This window comes from Cephus cinctus, unplaced genomic scaffold (genome assembly GCF_000341935.2).
Source record: "Cephus cinctus unplaced genomic scaffold, Ccin1 Ccin1_scaffold0847, whole genome shotgun sequence".
Lineage (NCBI taxonomy): Eukaryota > Metazoa > Arthropoda > Insecta > Hymenoptera > Cephidae > Cephus > Cephus cinctus.
This window is the reverse complement of record NW_014333434.1, coordinates 414,610-436,571: the sequence shown is the minus strand read 5'-3', so window position 1 is coordinate 436,571 and position 21,962 is coordinate 414,610. Positions and strand designations below refer to the sequence as shown.

The 21,962-nt window shown below is 32.8% G+C and overlaps 3 protein-coding genes across 8 annotated transcripts; 2 read left to right on the top strand and 1 right to left on the bottom strand.

The window, feature by feature from the left end:
* Positions 1-13: 13 nt before the first annotated feature.
* On the bottom strand, positions 14-3,069 carry LOC107270874 (nuclear pore complex protein Nup85). Of its 2 annotated transcripts, XM_015746291.2 has the most exons (10): positions 2,891-3,069; positions 2,700-2,786; positions 2,520-2,631; positions 2,087-2,431; positions 1,647-2,026; positions 1,257-1,576; positions 963-1,180; positions 673-891; positions 485-584; positions 14-402 (listed from the first exon to the last, which is right to left on the bottom strand). In XM_015746291.2, exons 2-10 carry the CDS (start codon positions 2,727-2,729, stop codon positions 192-194), a joined length of 1,935 nt encoding a protein of 644 aa, XP_015601777.1. In that variant the 5' UTR covers positions 2,730-2,786; positions 2,891-3,069; the 3' UTR covers positions 14-191. The 2 variants fall into 2 exon arrangements, with proteins under 2 accessions (XP_015601777.1, XP_015601778.1); XM_015746292.2 differs by lacking the exon at positions 2,891-3,069 and having other exon boundaries at positions 2,545-2,631; positions 2,700-2,833.
* LOC107270876 (nucleoside diphosphate kinase 7) lies at positions 338-6,630 on the top strand. 5 transcript variants are annotated; one of them, XM_025088170.1, is made up of 11 exons: positions 367-385; positions 3,107-3,238; positions 3,453-3,599; positions 3,677-3,843; positions 3,950-4,111; positions 4,192-4,399; positions 4,494-4,614; positions 4,704-4,828; positions 4,923-5,036; positions 5,103-5,210; positions 6,046-6,630. In XM_025088170.1, exons 3-11 carry the CDS (start codon positions 3,453-3,455, stop codon positions 6,079-6,081), a joined length of 1,188 nt encoding a protein of 395 aa, XP_024943938.1. In that variant the 5' UTR covers positions 367-385; positions 3,107-3,238; the 3' UTR covers positions 6,082-6,630. The 5 variants fall into 5 exon arrangements, with proteins under 5 accessions (XP_024943940.1, XP_024943938.1, XP_015601784.1 ...); XM_015746298.2 differs by lacking the exon at positions 367-385 and adding an exon at positions 2,856-2,979; XM_025088172.1 differs by lacking the exon at positions 3,107-3,238 and having other exon boundaries at positions 338-385.
* A 3,507-nt stretch (positions 6,631-10,137) lies between these two features.
* LOC107270873 lies at positions 10,138-21,957 on the top strand. Its single transcript, XM_015746289.2, has 12 exons — positions 10,138-10,579; positions 17,527-17,736; positions 17,907-18,061; positions 18,187-18,401; positions 18,524-18,668; positions 18,849-19,106; positions 19,334-19,703; positions 19,875-20,055; positions 20,135-20,298; positions 20,509-20,712; positions 20,848-21,015; positions 21,090-21,957. The coding sequence occupies exons 2-12, from the start codon at positions 17,640-17,642 to the stop codon at positions 21,620-21,622; spliced, it is 2,490 nt and encodes an 829-aa protein (XP_015601775.1). The 5' UTR covers positions 10,138-10,579; positions 17,527-17,639; the 3' UTR covers positions 21,623-21,957.
* Positions 21,958-21,962: the final 5 nt, after the last annotated feature.

Here is a 21,962-nt window from a genome sequence, read left to right as displayed (position 1 = left end):
ATGAAAAATTGAATTACCATGGAGAAGTGAATTTTTGTTTGTATTTACGTAGCTGTTTTGTTACAAAATGGATTGTTTTTTAATAAAATCTTAATTCCTTAAAGGCAGTGTCGATTTGTTCACGTGCCAATGAGAATAATGATTCCTGTTATTATTAACAATGAGGATGATTTATTATTGTTAATAATTGTTCAATGTTTGCCTTGACAACCTTCAAGGTTAAGCGCGCGCGCCAGATTTCGCGCTGCTGCTAAACGGAATATTTCAATTTTATCCTGAAACTTAGGATCATCGCCGTGCTCTTCAACGCTGCGCATCAGTTCGAATGTGTCCTCGGAAGAGAGTATTACATCCTCAGCTTCAAGAAGTGGTACTGCATCCCAAAGTAATGTAGACCAAAAACTAGAATTAAACATCATTAATTTTAGACCCATCTCTTTTTCTTTATCAATTGAAATTAAACGAATAATTCAAAAACACTCACTAGTCTGGAGTTAGGTTTGATACTAGGAGCGATACTAGTAAACTTGCTGCACCCTTGAATTCACCAATGCCGTATGTTTGATGGAATTCGCAATACTTTCCTATAACAAGAAAAAATAAAACACATAAAAAGGATTGTTATTAAAAATTTATGTTTCATTAAATTTGAATCTCGTATTGAATACTGACCTAAAAATGTTAGTCGGTCGCTAACAAGCATACAGTTCCCTAGATTTTCAAGCAAATCTAGGCACATGACTTCACCCTTTTCAGCATAGTGTTTCAAGAATTGATCAGCAATGTAGGTAGCAAAAGCGCCATCCTGAGCTTTTAAAGCCCAGGTCAGTGCATTACCAAGCCTGTCTTGACGTATACATTTCATACCCTGGATCTTGCAGATACTATTAACTGCAACAATGTTCTTTATATTGAATATGCGCTAGGAGGAAAATAGTTACAAATAAAATTCAGAAACATACCAACGTTATGTAAATTGTTTTCCCTTGCTATGTCTATAATTTTATTTATTTTAGCTTCGCTGCCCGATGACAAAGTTTGCAATAATGTTTCTAATCTAGCCAGACCTTGTTCAGAACAATGTTCTAAGTAACTAGCGCCAACTTGCCAAAGAGAATGATGACTCATCAATGTGGTACCATAATCCAAAAGAAGAGCTTCATGCAACTGATCCGTAACACTATAAAACCATAACACAAACTCATTGGATAATCCATTTATTATTAATGTTTGGTATACGATTAAGAAGAACATACTTGATTTGATGCTTGTGAATGACCTTAAGCTTTCCACAATGATAAAGTAAATCTGTTAAATGGGCAGCAAACCATCCATTGTCATTCATGTATTGAATTTCTTTAATAACATGATGTAATTCGCTGTCCATTAATGAAAGAATAACATTATCCTGATGTTTACTAGCTTGCCATTTAGCAGCAATGTTGTTAGCGTGACGCGACAGTTCGGATTGTTTGCAACATGGAACCGAGTAAAAAAGTTTGGCCGCTAGAAGTTCGTACCAGGCATCTGTGTATTCTGAAAAATCCCAAAGAGCAGTATCGTCACCTGCCACAAGCTGTAATTGATAATTATGTCAATATTAAAATCAAACTAATGTAACAGTCATTTATTGTTTTAAAACGTACTTTCATAATATCTTCCAAATTTGGCTCACTAATAAATGTCTTGCTTTCCAACCTCGATAGCAGATCTAACTGCCAATGCTTCCAACGAATCATAAATTCATTGATTGAATAACCACCATAAACATTGTAAATTGGCATTGTTCTCAGAGCATTCTCAGCAGCTAAAAAAGCAGGATGATCCGCTTTACTGTGTAATGATAATAGAGCGCGTACTACTTCCAATTTGCCATGTAGAGCACAGCCAATAATTGCTTCCCAATAATTTATATTGCCCAGTTCAGAGGCAATGTTTTTCTTAGTCAGAACTTTTGCAGCCATTAATTCACGTTTAGGAAAATGGAAACGTACCCATTCAAGTAACTGGGGTAATACAACTTCACCTAGAGTAAGAAAAAACTATAACCATGTTTTAATGAATACTAAGTTTCTAAATCAATTACCTGGTATAGCATCTATATAAAGAATCTCAGTTAGATGCCAGACACATTCCACATTATAAAATATTGTTAGATATTGTTCCAATGTGGATCTATAGTCTGGGGTAGACTTTTCTAATACATCCTGAATGTTTTCTATGCAGGCACGTAGAATAGAACGGTATTGTTTACTGTGTTTCAGAAGTTCGGGCCTAGTATCACTACTTGCAGATGGTTTCATCTTTTGAATTGATAAAAAGACACCATTGCTCTCATTTACAAGTTTGCGTAGTGGTGCAGAGAACAAAATAACCTCAGGCCTCAAAGAATGTACTTTTGCCTCAAATGGTGCCAAGTCCTTACAGAGATCTAGAATTGTACATAAAAACGTATATAAAGTACTCCAGAAATATTGCATAATATTTATTACATATTAATAGTAAAAAATAATGTACACCTTCACAATGTTTTCTTACGCTTACATGCTTGTATGCATGCACCCCAATTTTATTAGATCCAATCCAGGTAGCAGCAATGCCTGCTTTCCTACATAAATCATCTGGAATACCCTGAGAAATTATTTGTTTATGAATACACAGTTCTTCATACACATTTTATCAATACAATTTACACTTGCAATAATTTGAGCGTTGTCGGTTTCATCCATAGTGCGCGCCTTTTCGTCTTCACACCCGGTTTCTGATTATATTCAATTAATACACTACTGTAACATGAATTAATATTATTTAATTGTTGTCATATGTAATAACCGTCTGTTTAACTAACAGTTCATAGAAGTTTTTATCCGAACTAAACAATTATACATGCCAAGATTCACACTTTAAGTCACATGTGACGACAGCACGATCACTGATGATCACTGAAAGCGGGAAGAATTATTATGTACGATTGGCAAGGTAGGAATTTCTAATATTTGGACTACTAAAATAGTAAATCATTTAATGAATTTCTATTATAACTGATTATAACCACCAAAGATATTCATTAATTATAATCACATTCAATTATGATTACTACATTTAGCGGTCGTATCCATGGCAACTGTATCATTGACCTTGCCAAGCTCAAACAGGTTCAAAACGTCCGACATTGTATCAATTGCGCTTCTTTTACGACCGGCTAAATCAAATTCTAAAGAAAGAAAATAAGACTAAGGTATGTCTGCAGTGTATTTCATCATAATTTTAAATAATTTATGATGCATGTATTTCTATTTGTTTTTCGTATGAATTTTTTTGATCTATAAAGAATAAAATGGTAGGGACAAAGATCCAACGTTCAATCGGGTGGAATATTTTGCAAGGTTGTTTTTAATTACTAACCGGCATAGATAAACTATTATTAACTCTTATAATGTTTTTGCCATCAGATGCAGAACATGACAAGTTTCCGGCAGAAACCAGGGGTACATTTTTCAGAAAGAAATGTCTTTGAAGCTGAATGGTTTGACAATGTAGCCTCTGTATTGAGAAAATTTTATTTATATTATTATCCAGCTGACAATACAGTTGAATTGGTAAATACATTATTCTTAATGTTACACATTTAATTATAAATACTTATGCACTATATATTTCATATAAATTATTTCAGTTTGATGTTAAAACAAAGAAGACGTTTTTAAGAAGATCAAAGTGCGAAGGCCTTGAAGCTAAGGATTTATATATAGGAGGTGTAGTAAAAATATTCTCTCGATGTATGAAAATAACAGATTTTGGAGATAGTGCTACAAGAAGCAAGTTAGCTTCAACTATGCAAAGGTAAAATCCATTAATATTGTAAATAATATAGGTACCATAACTATGTTCCACGTTTAAATCAATGCTTGTAGGTGAGATTGTTAATTTATTACAATTAATATTTTAGAACATGTGCTACTCTGAAGCCAAATGTTATTGATAAAATGGGAGAGATTCTGAAATATATTACTAACCATGACATTCACATTGGAAATATAAAAATGGTAGCATTAACTAATGAAGAGGCTGCAGACTTTTACAGTCATTTAAGAGGTCATAATGAACTCCCGTAGGTTTCAGGCTTAGGACATTTTTTGAAAATAATTGATTCACCTCTTTACTTTACTATACTATTATATATATATATAGGTTTATATTGGATTATATGATATCTGGACCAATTGTGGCTCTGGAATTAATAGGAGAAAATTGCATTAAAAAATGGCGAGAACTGATTGGAGCAGAAACTAGTTCAGTGTCTGTTGAAAGTGGTAAAACATCTCTTAGAGCGCGTTATGGACAGGATTCTATACATAATAGTTTACATGGTTCTGATTCAGAAGAAGCAGCTGAACGGGTGAGGTCCTTTTTTTAAAAAGAATATCTTTTTCTATTTACTCATTTATTTAATATTTTTTTATATGAATTATTGTGGATATGTCTACTTATAGGAAATAAACTTCTTCTTTTCTCAACCAAAATCAAGAAGGAAGGGCCCAAAAAATACAGCGGTATATAAAAATTGCACATGCTGTGTCATAAAACCCCATGCTGTACAAGCTCGTCTGATTGGTACATGAGATAATTCTAATATTAAAATAAAATCTAAATCATTTATAACTGTTATTTATGTTATCTACTACGCATATTTTATATTTAAGGTGACATCATTAATGATATACAGCAAGAAGGATACAAGATATCAGCTGTCCAACAATTTTATATTGATCCCACCAACGCGGAAGAATTTTTAGAGGTTTACAAGGGCGTACTGCCAGATTACAACGTATGCTCAATCAAACTTTTAAAATCGATAATTAAAATATGTTACTTCTTTGGTAATGTAATTGTCTATTTTTAAATTCTTCATTTTCTCAAAGGCCATGGTAGCTGAATTACAATCTGGGCCATGTGTGGCTATGGAAATAACACATGCAGACGAATCTATCAATGTACTAACAGAGTTTCGAAAATTATGCGGTCCAATGGATCCAGTAAGTAAAACTCTTGAACAAAAGTATATTAGTGGATTAATAATAATTTCATTCAATACATTACAGGAAATTGCGCGTCAATTGAGGCCGCACACACTCCGTGCAAAATATGGAAAAACAAAAATTCAAAACGCTGTGCATTGTTCAGACATACCGGAAGACGGATTATTAGAGGTACATATGATTTTAATGAAGGGGGTACAGGACTATTGAAACTTCAAAAATTCGACTTTTTTGCCAGGTTAAATTGCTTAGAAACGAAATTATTATTTCGGTACTTTTTACAGTTTATTGTGCATATAATTATGAGTCTTTTTAAACAAAAAAGTTGTTGATATACTCAAAGTTATGAAAATTATTAAGTGGTGAATATTGCCCTGTGTAGCTCGCAGCTTTCAATCTGTGGGCGTAATCTCAGGTGAACCAATCATCTGAAAACAAAATGCTTTCAGATCAGTAATTTATATGCTCAAAACTACAACATGGAACTTTTTGGAGGAATTTCAAAGATAATTTTTAAAGTTACATACATATCTATTTTTTTTCATTTTTACGATAAAAAATTGTCAATAATTTGTATTTATTTTTCAACTTATGGAATGTGCTCGGGGAAGTTCCATATTGTAGAGAAAGGTATTTTACAAATTCAAATTAATTATCAAGTAAAAATAATTATTCATTCAAGAATTATGATGTCCACAGTGTTGAAAATTGTAGTTTCGAGATAAATGGCTTTAAAGTTCCTCACAAAAGGCGCACAGGCCTGTATGTACACACCGTATATCGCTCGGCGAGCCTGTTACTCTGTTGCGTACTCACTTATGATTAACGCTATCAGTTCCGTAAATTTTCAAATTTGTCCACGAATTTTTTTTAAATATTTGTAAAGGATGAGGCTTTCAGCAACAGAAATTTGAAAAAAAAATCTATATTTTTCTTATTTCAGTAGTCCTGTATTCTCTAAAATAACGAGCTCTGTTAGAAGATCTTATATGCTCTTCCTTTATAGGTGGAATATTTTTTCAAAATTCTGGCGGAGGAGTAATTCATATCTATAATATGAAAGAATCCTACATGCTTGAATTTTTAATATGCTTTAAGCGACAAATAATCGTCATACGTTATGAAGTAACGCATCTTTACATGCACGCAATGAAGATTTTTACGTTTTAACAACACATATTGACTAGCGTTACATGTAATAAGTTTACAGGGTGCGCGTATTTTCCATATTGTTGATGCTATTAGATTTATAGTATATATTAATATGCACTAACCGTTAAAATATAACATATATTCTAAGACTTAGGTTACTAAAATAAAAAAAAATTTTTTAAATGTTTCAATGCGTACGCAACTATTTATAATTAATTTTTTGCAAAGATTTATGGTTCAGCTACACAAGATCTAACATTGCTTGTAACCAATTTTTGTTAAGATATAATATACGCGGTAATGTATTTCAGTTTTGCAGAAATCGTGACCACGTACATCAGCACTCAGTTTTCCTGTTTCCTTTTGTTAACTGATATTCCATGGAAATTGTGTTTATTAAAAATATTAATAATTTCGTTGTCTGGAATTATCTACAGTCTGTGTCGTCTTATAATTAAATACATAGACAATAAGTAGCCATTGCTGGCACTTGCTCGAGACTGAGATAATGTCAAAGAGGACGACGTAGAAGCAAATCGCCTTGAGAATTAGCAATAACAATGATATCCCAAGAGGTTCAATCATACAGTGAAATTCTTTAATGTGTGCTGGTTCATATCGAAGACTTCTTCATGACCTTTAAAAAATTTATTAATATTGGTTTTAACCGGTTTAATAAAATAATAGAATGTTGCTAAATGAATATATTAAAATGTGACATAAAAGAATATTGACATTTGAAAATACGTAGAATTTTTTTATTCGTTCATCATTTTTATTTCTTAATGTTGGCAAACATCGTACCAGGCAAAGTGTTATTGGCGACAACAATCAAATTCAAATTTTCATGACAGTTGTAATCTTATAATACCACTTCACTCTTTTCATTAGTGAAAGTTAATTAAATCCAAATGAAATTTTGATTAGTTACAACTATTAATAACTATTGATTCTGTTGATAGAATTTTTGACGAATACTTTTATAAGTTTAAAAACATTGCAGCCTAAATTTGATCTTATACAACTTTACAAATACGTGTATGCAAATAAAGGTCGATTCACACATTTTAGTACCATTTTGTACCAACATCGTTCAGACGCTACAGTATCGTCACTGTTCAGTACAGTTCGTTAAATGAAAATTTCATTGCAGATCGCCATCCGAACTTCTAGTGTATTTATGAGTTCGAGGTATTTTCTGACAGATTGAAAACAATGAACTGTCTATGGCAAGGCATTCGTGTCACTGCATAAAATGTTTGTTACAAAGTATGCATATGCATGGTTTTACACTAAATGTTTTATTTTTCTATTTTATCATATATTTAGAATAAATACCAATATGTCTGAAACTGCCTTAACAAAACTATATGACGATGGAGGAAGAGGTTGAAACGCTTTTGTAATTAGCGATTTCTATGATGCAAACGACAATCGATTTTACGAAGTAATTTTATCGCGCGTGCTACCAATAACATAAGTTCAAGTGCATAAAAGTCACTGAAATTGGGGCCATTCACGATTTTATTCTTATAGGATAGGTGGCAATAATAGTTTTTAAATGTGTTTTTTACAAGCATCAAACTCGTGTACTTATCGACTGAGGAAATAAGAATCTCATTTTCCTTATTGTATAAAATTCGAAGCTCCTGCAGGTACTTAAAATGTATTAATTAATAATTTAAAAAATAATGTATATCATCGCGACTATTTTTCTATAATGTATATTGTTTGTAAAGAATTCAAATACGAAGGAGTTAATACATTTAGATCCCAATTAACGCTAACTCGTTCAATGCTGTTTCGTAGTAGCGTGCTTTTGCAAACGCACGGTAAAACAGGAATTTCCCAAGTCCTTCAAGTACCTTGCTTAGCACTGTTCTGGCACAAGTTCCTCTGGAGGATAGAGTCGTAAAGAAAAGAAAGGAAAGTTTAGTGCTGTATTTTTTTTTTCGCACTCTAAATTCTAAGTACGTAACCTGACCGTTAATCAGGGTCTTAGAGTGCCTGTGAATAACTTCAAGTTTTTAAAGCTTTATATCCTTAAAATACACGTCGGCTTAAATTCCGATTTTGTTATTATATGAATATGTATTTACTTTCATTTACATACGTAAAACGTAAAACCATATAGATATACTACTGGCCGGGCTTACATCACTTAAATAAAATTGGACAGCAAACAGCAAAAAAAGAACATGAGGATTAATTTTGTACACACCGACAGCAAAAACAGTTATTAACCTAAGATTCTCGTCTGTACCAAAAGCGTATGTCAGATTGTAAAAAAGAGAACGAATACAAATGAGACTGTTTTTCTTTTCGAATCACTGTGCCTCTTACTATTATTCTAAAGAATTTTATCGGCCATTAAGTGGATCACGGTGGCTCGTAACTGCTCGTGACTGGTCGGTCCCAGAGCGCCATTTACAAATGACAAAAATGTTTCTTACTTGAATAAAATAATATACACCATTCAAATGCTGTATCATTCGCATATTGATTGAACGAAATTACGTTGTCAAAAATTTTTTAAGAATTGAATGATTTTGACAAATTATCTTATCTTAGCTAACGCGCTCGTATCACTGGCTCAATGTGAGAATAAAAAAGAGCACACGAGGCTGCAGAACAAGTTTTACGATGTCCTACATCCGTACATGAGTCTTCTCATCTATGAGTTAACTCGCATTCTTTTTAATGACGAGAGAATATTCCATCAGTCCAATACAACTTTCACAAAACATGTGTCAAACTTAGTAGAATAATCATTCTACCAAGAGACTGATGTTATTATACTAGTCCCATCATACTTAAACATACCTTGCGATTTGATCCTATGCAGGAAGTAACAACACTAGACTGGGTATTCGTAGATAAATTATATTAGGTATTATTATACCTTTAATTTTGTTCAAATTAAACAACGCGATGTTATTTTTTTTAATCTAATGATAACCGACAACAGATAAATACTGTTGGCGGAATTAATAAATTCAATTCGATGCAATTCAACATTATTTGAATTTTCCCGCATATAGGTACGTGGTCAATAATTTTTATCTAAAGATTGTTGATATAATGGTGTTAGATATAATGATAATAATAACAATTTATACTTGATCCATTGATAAATAGATTCTATAGATAGTTATATTATAGTAATAAATTATGAATTGAGTGAATGCATGATTTAAAATAATAATAATGATACACGGAGAAAATTGTATACTAAGAATTGCTGTAAAGTTCGTGGTAAGAATTACTACGAAAATAATAACCTCGGGATATTTTGTCATATTAATTTTTTTCTTTTATATTACCATAGTAATCTTTCGTTCGTTAAAAGTGAATTTTTCAATCAGCAAATTAAAAGGTACAGTAAATAAATTTTTAGAATATAAAATTTACCTTTTTGCCATTAATAATTCTTCGTGAATCTAGTAAAAAGTTTATAATGCTTAAACACGTTATAAGATTGATAAAGGAAGTACGGAAAGAAAATATAAAAATTAAAAAAATGCGTGTAATTACAATTATTTTGTTATCGATGTCACAGCATGTGATTATACATTAATTTATAATGTGGGTCGCAGCTATTGACAGATGCATCGAAATAAATGTTAAAAACAATTTGTAACGTTTCGGTCTTTAGTCGGTATCTGTACCGATTTTTGACAAAAGATTGAATTAGAGGATTATTATATTATATAAGCAAATAATAGTTACACAAATTAAACCGTTGTCACCGAATTTTCAATATATTGAAAAGCCGAAAGGGAAAACCAATCGATAATCGTTCGATCGGCCTAAATGTAGGTAGTGAATCGGTATAGACGATTCGTACAAAACGCGTATGTACACTGGAACTCTTAACCGTACTGTACAAGCCAATCGGCATATTGAAAAATGGATTGTGGTGGTAGCCAAGTCCGACGATCGTCAAGAGCCAGTTGCGCGTTTAACATCGCGCCGTGCGGATCCGCGTTGAAAATCTCTTGCCGATTTTTTCAAATTTTAAACGAGATTCGTTAATAGATCAATGTAATCTTATCTGTCTGTAATAATCGTATTTCTTTTATTAAAAGCAATATTAAATGAATTAATTTTTGTATCAGAGATGCAACACTGCCGATCGAAAAAATCTTCACGATTTTTCCTGCCGTTGTAATTCAATTTTGTACAAGCTGTGTTGGTCCTTTTTGTTTTCTCAACCAGTCACAGTGATAATTTTTTTTTTTTCATTATTCCGTACGATTGGCACGGTAGATTTATATGAAAACAAAAATCGGCAAGGTGTTAACGATTTTTTTGACTTATTCTCAATCACTCCTGGTTATTTGTGACGAATCGTTGTAGTTCCTTAGAGTTCGGAATTATACACAGCGGTAAGTCTGCATCAACTATATGGGGAATACACGAGATTCCTGATATAATAATTCGAATATATTATTCTCTTAATTCAATTATTCACATCTTTAAATATCAATATTATATTCAAGTATGCACGTATCGAATAATCAAAATACAGAAAAATGTACTTTTTCTTTCTGATTTATCTAAAAGCATGTAATCTATAGGGATTACGTCAAAACCAATGTTTATTCTGTCGACTTACTGATCTGCGTGTTTGTACTAACAATTGGTATTTCGAATAAACTGTTACCATTTGCCAGCTTTACGGAACAAAGACGCTTCTCGACTACAAACGTTTGCGGGCACTTTTTGCAGTTGAACGCATGAAAAAAAATCAATTGTATCATACATATAAAGAGCGTTAACTGGTTCGCTTCGTAAATCTTGCGCAGGACTAATTAATTAATAAAAATTTCAAATTTGCATTATAAAAATAATACATGTTAAATCTGTATGTCAATTAATTGTCAATTCATTGACAAGCAATGAAATTATTAAAAAATTAGTTACTGATCAATTCTATTAATTAATAAAAACCACAACGTCAAGTGGTAAAATAATAACAGGCATGAAACGAAAATTACATAATTGACAATAATTATTTTTATACCTGGAAAACCAACAGTATCGTCAGGTATCCTTTCTAACGGTGCATCCATTCCTGTAATGTACAATAAGACATAGTTCAATGTTAGATACTGTAAATTTATCGATTTCCGATGACCCATTTAACGGGATAATATTTGGATTGACAAAACGTCAAAAGACATACGATTAGCTAATAGAGGAAGCAAACGGAAACGAGCTCGAATGATTGTCAATCGGAAGTAAAAACAAATAAATTAGTCGCATTATAAAATTTGCATATAAATCATGCATTGAATGGGACTATTATTTCTGGAAAGGGCTGTATGACTGTTACGTACTTGTCAGTTGACATACGTACGTGTACTTCAGCGTGTCAGTAAGATGGCCGATTTGTACGCGAGATACGTATACGAATAGCAATAAAGTAATTCGTGAGTTCCTTTCAATGATGCATTCTCGAGTATAGCTGTATATACATATACATATACATGTGCAGGCGTATTTACATGGGATAATCAGAGCGACTATGCACTTGACCCGATTTTATCCGAGCATTCAGGAAGAGTGAAAGCAAAATTTGAAACATAACTTTTTGTTTGAGTCGTAGTTGGATTATACAAATTTTAATAATTTTTTTAAAATTAGGGATAAAAAATATTATTACCATACTATAGAACCGTTACAGTCGGCGTAATTATTTCGTGCTAGTTAGGAATATTTTTTTTCCCACATTTCTACGCTTAACGCTGTACCACCTATTTATCACTTTTTATAAGTACGTATGACTTAAAAAAATCGCACGTCAACTGGCGATTAGAAAACTTTTTATGAAATGTTTTCTCTTTTTTTTTTTTTAATTTTTTTCTTTACCTATGTCAATATGATTAATGTAGTACTGTGATACTTCCTTTTCAAATTAGTAAGGAAGTGCAAGTTGTCAGGTACCTTTTTGTAATTCGTTAAATTTTCTAATTGCCAAAACCAAACTCACCTGTAGAATTTAAGCGCTGTAAAAATGAGTATTAAATTTCTGGCTAGCCAAATCGCTAAATATTTGTTCCCCGTCACTTATACACACACTGAACTTACAGTGAGGTAAAAGGCACTCTCAATCAGTATGTTCATCGGATTGCATTAATTTCGTCGAACCGTTACGCAAGTGGTGTATGGTTGATTTTGGAAGACAACAGAACGTCTGTTTAAATACTTTTTCCAAACCCAAATTGATAACGATGACACGTGTAATTAAGAACTTGCAAATTAGTTCCGTGACGTTTTACAAATATTTTCTTCTCTCAAAAATAAAATACAAAAGCTTAAATTTTTTTAAATATTCACTTCGTAAAAATAAATCGACGCGCACGCAATGATTTATCGATAATCTTAGCAAGAGTAACGGACTCTGACTCCACGGCGTATAGTCCGCGTACGAAATCGATCACGGATCAATAATCCGATATAGTACCGTATTTCCTCTACTATAGGGTGTCCCAGAAGTAATCGAGCACTACAAGGAGGTATTGCGCAAACCGTAGATCGCAATAGAATCAGTTTGCACATAACCGCATACTGTCGAAATTGTATTAGTAACAAATATATCATGTTCGAAACTTTGCGACATGTACAGACATTTTCAAAAGCTAAATATAGTCTGTTAGAAAAAAAAATATTTTCCTTATTACATATGACATAGATATGTGCATATAAAGTTTACCGTGAAAAGCGATGACTTTACTGTGACTTACTATATGTACATAAGGTATTGTAACAAATGCATATAAATATCTGTATCTGTAGATACTGTTAAAATAGTATAATGCATTACCGTATTTATGATCTGAAATATATATTATATAATCAAAGTATATTATATCACAGTATACATGTATATTATTTCAATATATACTTGTTATTGAAATTATAATCGATATAGTCATTGAACGACACCATATCGTACACTCAATTGAATAAATAACGTATCACGCACAGTGCGTGTATGTCGAAGAAAAAACCAATTACCAAAAGCTATTAAATAGATTAGTATAATGCTAATTAGAAATATTTTTATTTTCCATTGATAAAGCAACGGTGCATTCTTAACATACGTATACGTATCTACATGGTATCTCAAGTTTTCTGTTCACTTACGATAAAAATGACGGCCGCGTAGAAAAATTCCAGAATAAATCATTTGACTATCGCGCGCATTCGTCTTGACGGTTTCGTCATAAAAAATCAGTGACTTTGCAGAAAAAGTGCAGGCAACGTAGGAACAATAAAATTTTACCAACACACAGAATCTGGTCATAAACATGATTAACTGTCAATAATAATTGCTATAATAAAAACGGTTCAAAGAACTGTTCAATAATTTATATATACATATATAACTATGGCAACAGTGTTCTTAATACTTAAACAGTTTTCTATATTAACACGAACGGGGTTAAGTTGTATATGTTTAGAAGAATTAAAAAATATTAAATTGAAGTTTTGATAATATTAATGAGAACAATAGCAATAAGAGAAAAACAGCCGTAGATAATCTTTAATGATTCTTTCATAAATATATTTAAGTGGAACAATGCCGTTTCTATCAAATATTCCATGAGTCGTTGTCCGATGTGAATCTTGTAATGGCTCCTTGCTATTGGCGCAATCTGCATATAACAGTGTGTATATCCTCGGCATTATTTATCATCCTGGATATATCATTATGGTTGGCAATTATCGTGCCATGTAAATTGGCTAGAGTTTGCCACGAAGAACGGCATTACGGCATCGTGTGTATTTGGCCGCAAAGACCAGCTGTTTGTGTTTTCAGATTCTTATGTATACATATTAAGAATAAATATTAGTGGAATATATTCATGTCAAATATTTGTAAGGACGTGAAACAATTATTTAATTGAAATATCTCGTAAAATAAGTTTTTTAAATAATTATTGGGGGGATGGAGACCGAAAATTGTTACGGATGAAATAAAGAATTCTGTGATATATAAATTGTCAGGGATGAGTACAGCCGGGAAACGTAGTGTCGCTCCATAGGCAGCGTTACCTACTGTGGGTTTTTGTTCCGCTTACGACTACGTCACTGAGTGCGTCAAATGTAATCGAATAAAATGGATAATTGGCTGGACCTCTTTAGATTGTACTTTCCGGTACACTTCTGGATTATTACCACTGACACATGTGTACTTACGTGTGCCTGAAGTAAGTGACGCGCATGCGCGTGGCTATACGGAGGCCATTGGTACTGAATGACTAGAAGAATTGGCGCCTCTTTTTTGACAGGTGTTGTTAATTCTAAATTTTTTTTATTTGAATTTTAATTGACCTTTTGATATGCCAAAATATTCCACTAATTCATCTTTCGAGTCTTGTAAACTCACTGGACGTTCGACTCTTTGAAAATCAGTGGTCATCGGTCTTCAAATTCTAGTTGTGTATTTACGTACGCGTAGAACGAAAATTATTGAATACATATGCTAAGCGATTTGTAGGTTATATGATGAAGAACGAAAAATTGGCAAATTAGCTTTTTCGATTGATGAATCTCTTTGCAAGGTAAAATAAAAAATTAATAAAGTTGTGAAAAAAACTATTGCATAACTTGATACAGTCCAAAACATATACAATATACAGTAATACTGTATACATATACTCGTAAACCAATAACTATAGTATGTACGGTGTTGGTCAAAACTACATTTAATTTTAATCAGGTTAAATTTCATTTAATAAACTTAAACTTGATATTGAATCAATTTATTGATTTGAAATTGATTATGCTTAATCGATTATTGATTCTGAAGAATTTATATAAATATTTGTACTATGTAGACGTTCGCACGTGTAGTTTCACGTGTTGAACCTTGAATTTAAAAAAAAAATAGAAGAACGTCCCATGCATGTGCTTCCTGCTTCCGCCATGCAATGTCGATTACATACCCCAGCCTTCTTCTTTCAATAATGGCTGCCGTTAATACTAGGAATTTATCCAGGAATGGAATCTGAAACACGTACTTTGACTAGTGCTTAAACTATACGAAGGTCCGTCCAATAGAAAGTTTACCTGAAGCTGTAAAATGTCACTGTGAATTTGACACAGTGCCAACGGTATCATTCGGAATAAATACTTGGTTTTTATTTTCAAGTAATATTATTATTTTATTACTAATTTAATGTTGGATTTTATTTTTTCCCGATAACAGGTAAGAAATAATTTACGTTGCCGTAATATTCATGGAGAGAATATTGATAATCGAAGAAAATTACTGAGAGATTTTATTTGAAGAATCTCAGGAAGGAGATAGTTAACGGCATTCAAAGGCCGCAAGGTCTGACAGCGCGCACGTTACGTAATAGTTTTATAATGGGCGATTGTCGCGCCGCCATAAATGTAGCGGTGGCATGTTCAAGTAATTACAGAAGTCCGGCAATTTTCGGTTAAATCGCGAAGTTTTTTCACGCAATTTAAATCTTTACGTCTTGGCATTGACATCGTACTATTTTTCAATAATAACAATGACGATTCCGGTTGTTACTATCGTAAAAATGGTACAACAAGATAATTTGAATTCGAAACGTCAGTTACGTCTAAATCGTACATTGTTCAAGTTTAAAAACCACAGGGACAGGAGATCTGCTTTATGATAATACATTTGTTTTTGTATGATTCTCCCTGCCACTTGCATCCTACATTTTTATGTAACTTGTTTTGGAACAATACTAACTACCATTCTGCGAATATAGAAGAAACCTACAACTAGGATTTTCGAGATGTAATAAGCGTCTCAGATAGCAAAATTATATTCTGAGGACGTTCTCACAGTGTTTAAACAGGATATACGTATACATATACTGACGTACGTTCACTTGTCCGTTTCAAACGAATGCTGAGTGCATTCTGAAGATATCCTTTGATAAATTCAAAATGTGTACAGCATATTCTAATTACATACTCAGTCTCCAGCTAACCTATAATAATTTCAAAAATACTAGCTGACGTATACATTTACCTAAGCTAGTTCTCCGTTTTCCGTAATTTTGAAAATTCTTTACTTAACACAAAATTTGATCGTATGGTCGGGTTGCAATATCAGTTCCTCTTTGAGGGGCCATCTGTTTACGAAACGACACATATTAAGTCCCCTAAAACCCAACCTATCACGTTCTGACTAAATTTGTGACATGTAGTTTCAAGTGCAGTTGAAAAGGATTTATAATTAAGTACACTTTTAAATATATAAAAGATCCCAAGCACGCTATGGGTACTTTGCGTAATTTATTGTCTACACTGTGAACATGTTTATCTCTCACTCAATTCGATAAAAGTAAAAACAAAGAAACGACGACACTACTGGTAGTTAATTTCGGAAAGTAAGGAAAGCTGTCAAGGCTTCTTCGTAGGACTGACAGAGACTGAATACTTTCAACGTGTTGTCCACATTGCGGATCTACCAAAGAATATTCTCAGAATGTACTGAGCATCTCATTTAGAACAGATACACGAATTCTTTGTATATGCATCATAATTTACTGAGATCTATTGAGAAAATCGAGTACCTGTTTCAAATACTGAAATTAAAATTAGAATATTCTGAGAATGTCATACCTACGCCATCTGGAATAAGTGTACGGATTTTTTTTCAAAGTTAAATATCAATTTACATCATATACTATAATTCTGTGTTAAATTTTTTGGATAACTTTTTCCGTCAAAGTATCCATTTATTTTATGTTTTTGTCATACCAAAATTCAGTTTTTCTTTCTTTCCAAACCCTACTTTTTATTATTTCTGATAATAATTAGCTCGAATTTAGTTATTCATCTTAATCTTGTACGAATACCACGTGTCAAAAAAACGACTTCTTGTAAATTAAATTTTCGATTTTTGTTTTATAGAAATTCACAAATTATTCCTGAGAATCTTTAAAAAAGTATAATTGTCTAACACTAGTCTCGTTGGAGGCACACCGTAACAGTAGTTCTTCTCGTAAGCGAAATCCAGTAGAAGTACAATGGCACGAATGCTTACGTAAATGTCACGTTACGCACGTAGCCATACCACTGTGTACAATTTGAGGTATTCATTGCCATGGGCATGGCCATTCGAACGTCATTCGCTTGTAAATCATTTGAAATCGTCATCAGAAGTAATTGCGTGCTCGGTGGCATTAGACATAAACATAATTTTTATTCGTTTAATGTATATTTCAACTCGATAATTAATTATAAATAATAACATATAACTTATTGATTTAATTGTGTCTTTTCCTTGTTAATACTTTTTAATTCTATTCTATATTTTTCTATAATTTTTCAGATTTTAATCCGAGACGCATTATGATCTAATCCAAAGGATATTCACTATTCATAATTTTTTAATTGGCAATCCTTTCACGAATCTTCACAAGGAAACCAATACAAGAAATAACAATGATGCTGCTTAAGAGCTTCTTTCGGAGGATCATCAAGGACTTCCGGCATAAGGAGCTACTTCCTCTCAAATTAATATTCTTCGTCCAAGCATCAAGTGCGTAAAAATTAAATTAATCTTTGTTCGAGATTGATAAATAATATTCATTGATGGTATTGTTTTATAAATTTTCAATTTACTTATTCGCCGCGATTCTTAACTCCGTGATATTTTAGTTACGTAAGATTGGCAACAATTAATATTAAAAATCAAATTTCTTTTTTTAGCTCTATACGTACTTTATCCATATTTAACAATCCACATGAGAGAGCTGGGCATAAATGTAGAGGAAACTGCCATTATGAGTGCTGTAACTCCTTTTGTTGCCATTGTGATGCCTCCATTGGCAGGTCTACTGGCGGATCGTATAGGAAATTTTAAAGTGAGTACGTTATATCTATATTCTTTCACAAAAATGGAAGCATGACCCAATATTTTTTTACCTTATTTTCATTGCCGTTAAAATTAATGTTATACTATTTTTCAAATTCATTTTTAAATTTTCAGATTTTATTATCATTGTTCTCGTCACTAGGAGGAGGTGCGGCGCTTCTGCTACTGTTAGTTCCGGTTGGCAGAGTGACAGTGCAATTCCCGGAACGTGTTATCATGGACCTCAGTTGTCCCTTGAATAACGAAGGACTGTTATATACCATGAACCAGAATTATCCTTGCGAAACGAAACTAGCGCCGGAAGTCAACACGAGGCTAGAGAGTTGCGGGTGAGCGGGAAGTTCAAAATATAAAATCACTGACACGAACAGCAAAAAATATATTATATTTAATGTATTATTTTATTTAAATAAAGCTTAGCTTAATATACATTTTTGAAATTTTATTTCAGATACATTTGCTATGTCGATTTGCATGACGACTCTGAGGTGGAGGCTATACTTATGTCACGGTCGTATGTGGTAAAACATTACGATTTGTCGACTGGCCTTAATTCTTCATACAAGTACACGATTTCGAAAGCTGACTTGCCCAAGGTACATTGCAACAACGAAAATGTTTCGTAGAAGGAAAGTATAGAGAATTTTTTGTCATAATTTTCTCGATTATTTTTCCTATCAATATTATATATTGAAAATGGTGTCGCTAATATGAAGTAGTATAATAAAAATCTTATACCGCATGATATCTAATAAGACTTCCTATTTTTTTTGCAGTATGTTACGTACACAGACGATATAAGGGAGCACAGAAAGTTGACAAACAATGAATTTTACAAAACGTCAATTCGACAACTGTCAAAAAGTACTTTTTATTTTCCCACTGGTCAGCTTTATGACTTTTCATGTACCGACTTTGAAAATGATATGAGCGTTTTCAACAATTCCACTTTTGTATCAAATCGGGAATTAACGGACTTACACAATGGAAATGACACCTTCTGTACTTTCGGAAAATCCGATGAAAATGAAAAGGTAATGTAAACAATGTAATTGTCAAAACGTTGATTATATAATTGTGCCGTGAAATCAGTGTGTTTTTGCGAGGCCATCTTCTTACGGGTTATAACGTAAAAGGAGTCCCTTGATCGTGATACCGATATCACGGCTAAATTATAAATTGAAAAATGTCTGTTATGATATTTTAAGTTATCACGTAATAGACAAAAAGTTTGTAAAATTACAATTATTTTTTATCACAGTACAATCAAACGCGCGAAATAAATTATTACTCGTACAAATCAAAGATGACAGCGCTGGATCCAACCGACATAGATAAATTTGAAAATAAAAGAAGATACATGGTGGACGAGATTGCCTGGAACGATGACAATTTCCGGAAACCAAAGTGCGACAAACCAGTTGCATTGGGACATAAAGTAGCTCTGAGCTTTTCATTAATCAATTACACAGTTTCACCAGAACCCTACAAGTTTTTCTACCTTGAAGGATGTAGCAAGCGTTGTATTTTAACGGCCCCACGCAAGGACGTCTGTTCGAACAAGGAGATGGAAATTGAGTATGACGTACAACTGACGTTTTGGCTTTATCTTGCAATCAGAGTTTTCATTGGTAACTAATTTGGATTAGTAAAGAAAGAAAAAAAGTGTTCGCTTATTTACCATAAAAATTGCCCAATTCGTGTACAGAGCCTAGTATAATTTTCATATAACAGTAATTAAATAGAAATTAAAGAAAATTAATTTTTTTTTAAAGAATGTGATATCTTGGTATTTTTTTTAGGTATGATCGGCGGCACTGCCTTCGCCATGTTCGAGGGCGCTGTGATCGCTATTTTGCGTGAACAAAAAGCTGATTACGGATTGCAAAGAATATATGGTAGCATCGGCGGTATGATTTCATCCCCTTTGTCGGGTTTATTGATTGACTATGCTAGTCGTGGAAAAGGATATACTGATTTTAGGTATTGAAAACACTTCATGCAATACATCGATAATAGAAGTAAGCAATTTAAACGAAAAAGAACTATTTTTTCTTTACAGGCCTGCATTTTATCTCTATGCAGGACTGAAGCTTGCTTCTGGTCTTCTTATGCTGGCGATAAACCTTGAATTTAAATCGCCCGCCAGTAACGTAGTCAAAGACGTAGTTAGCGTTTTGAAAAATATCGAACTTGCCGCGCTGTTCATCGCTTGTTTTGTTTTAGGTAATTTTTAATATTATAATTATAATATACATAACTAATATATATACTCAAGTAAATTTATTTTACCAGACTTTTGTATTTGTTATTAGACAAATACGACTCATACTGTGCCTAAGGATATTCATATTATATATATTATTTAACAATTTTTATTTCTATATATTTGGATAAATCGTAATGTCAAATCCTTAAGAAAAAATCATATTTCAGGTACTGCCTGGGGTTACATTGAGTCCTTCCTCTTTTGGCTTCTACAAGATTTAGGAGCATCCAGATCACTCATGGGTATTACAATAACTGTAGGTGGCATAGCTGGTATCCCGTTGCTTGTTTTGTCTGGCCCAATCATCAACAAGATAGGTCATGCCAATGTTCTCTTCATTGGCTTTATCTTTTACGCTGTTCGACTTGTGGGTAAGTTTTTAATTTCAATTCAAAAATTTTATTTGCAGTTTAAATCATGAGTTAATCAAATGGATACGACTGTTATCTCTCAATGCGAAAGTGTATCATTGTCAAAGTAATGAAATATAATTCTTATCGTTTTAGGATATTCTGTGATTTACAATCCCTGGCTATGCTTAATTTTTGAAGCTTTGGAATCTGTTACGTCATCTTTAAGTTTCACTGCAGCTGTGACATATGCGGCTAAACTGTCAAGCACTACTACGGATAGTTCCATACAAGGGTTACTTGGTGGGCTCTATTACGGCGTTGGTAAGTTTTTTTTTTCATTTTTGGAAATTTATTTTTTTGTATATTTAATCTTACGTAATCAAATCGTTCGACAGGCAAAGGATCGGGAAGCTTGATCGGCGGATATTTGATGAAGGCATTAGGCACTCGACCGACTTATCAAATTTTCGCGGCGGTGTCTTTGATAACAGGACTGATGTACTTCATCTTCAATGCCGCTTACCTGAAAAAGCGTCCTCAGGTAGAGGGTAACGATATAGTGAAGAAGAAGCCAAAGAAGCCAAAAGATCAAGTTGAATTAGAAGGTGGCGAAACGGTAGTTGGCAACGTTGACAAGGGCAAAATTTACGCAATCGATAATGAAGCCTTCAAGGAGGAAGAGAAGTTAGATGCTGGATCTAAGGATATTGAGATATTGAATAATGCTAAAAATCTTGGGAAAACGGACAAAACGAAAAGTATCGAGAAATCGGGGGAATTGGATTCAATTAAATTGAGGAGTCAGTCAAATTTAGATAATTCTGCGAGAAGACGAAATTACGAGGGTGTCACGAATTCGAATTTTGAAAATGATGTCGGTGACAAGTGTGACGTCATTATCGAGAAGGAACCTGATGATAAAAAGTAGATAATTATTTTTGTATTCTTTTCGTTTCTGACTCACAAATAATAAAGTGTATGCAGAGATTTATTACTTTTTGGTTCAAAATAAAGAAATCGTTTTTGACGAAAAGCCAATCATAGAGTTTCTAGCGCCTGATCATATTGTGTACAGTAATTGTTATCCATAGGCGAAGTTGAAAACGTTCACAAGTGTTAAATATTTAATTATTTATGTATATTAAATAATATATATAAATGTGCGACAATTGATTTGTATAACGCATGTGAAATTTTTTGTTTCATTAAAAACCATATTTATGTTTATGTTCGTTCCAAAAATAAAACAAGGTATTGATAATATATTA

Bases quoted from the DNA above. Each gene is read 5' to 3' on its own strand.
- LOC107270874 (XM_015746291.2), bottom strand. From the start codon at position 2,729: ATGGATGAAACCGACAACGCTCAAATTATT. The intron at 1,181-1,256 runs GTATGTTCTTCT...ATGGTTTTATAG, and splicing joins ATTCACAAGCATCAAATCAA to TGTTACGGATCAGTTGCATG. The intron at 585-672 runs GTCAGTATTCAA...TTCTTGTTATAG, and splicing joins CGACCGACTAACATTTTTAG to GAAAGTATTGCGAATTCCAT.
- LOC107270876 (XM_025088172.1), top strand. From the start codon at position 3,453: ATGCAGAACATGACAAGTTTCCGGCAGAAACCAGGGGTACATTTTTCA. The intron at 4,400-4,493 runs GTGAGGTCCTTT...GTCTACTTATAG, and splicing joins CAGAAGAAGCAGCTGAACGG to GAAATAAACTTCTTCTTTTC. The intron at 4,829-4,922 runs GTATGCTCAATC...ATTTTCTCAAAG, and splicing joins GCGTACTGCCAGATTACAAC to GCCATGGTAGCTGAATTACA.
- LOC107270873 (XM_015746289.2), top strand. From the start codon at position 17,640: ATGATGCTGCTTAAGAGCTTCTTTCGGAGGATCATCAAGGACTTCCGG. The intron at 19,704-19,874 runs GTAACTAATTTG...TATTTTTTTTAG, and splicing joins TGCAATCAGAGTTTTCATTG to GTATGATCGGCGGCACTGCC. The intron at 20,713-20,847 runs GTAAGTTTTTAA...TTATCGTTTTAG, and splicing joins TTACGCTGTTCGACTTGTGG to GATATTCTGTGATTTACAAT.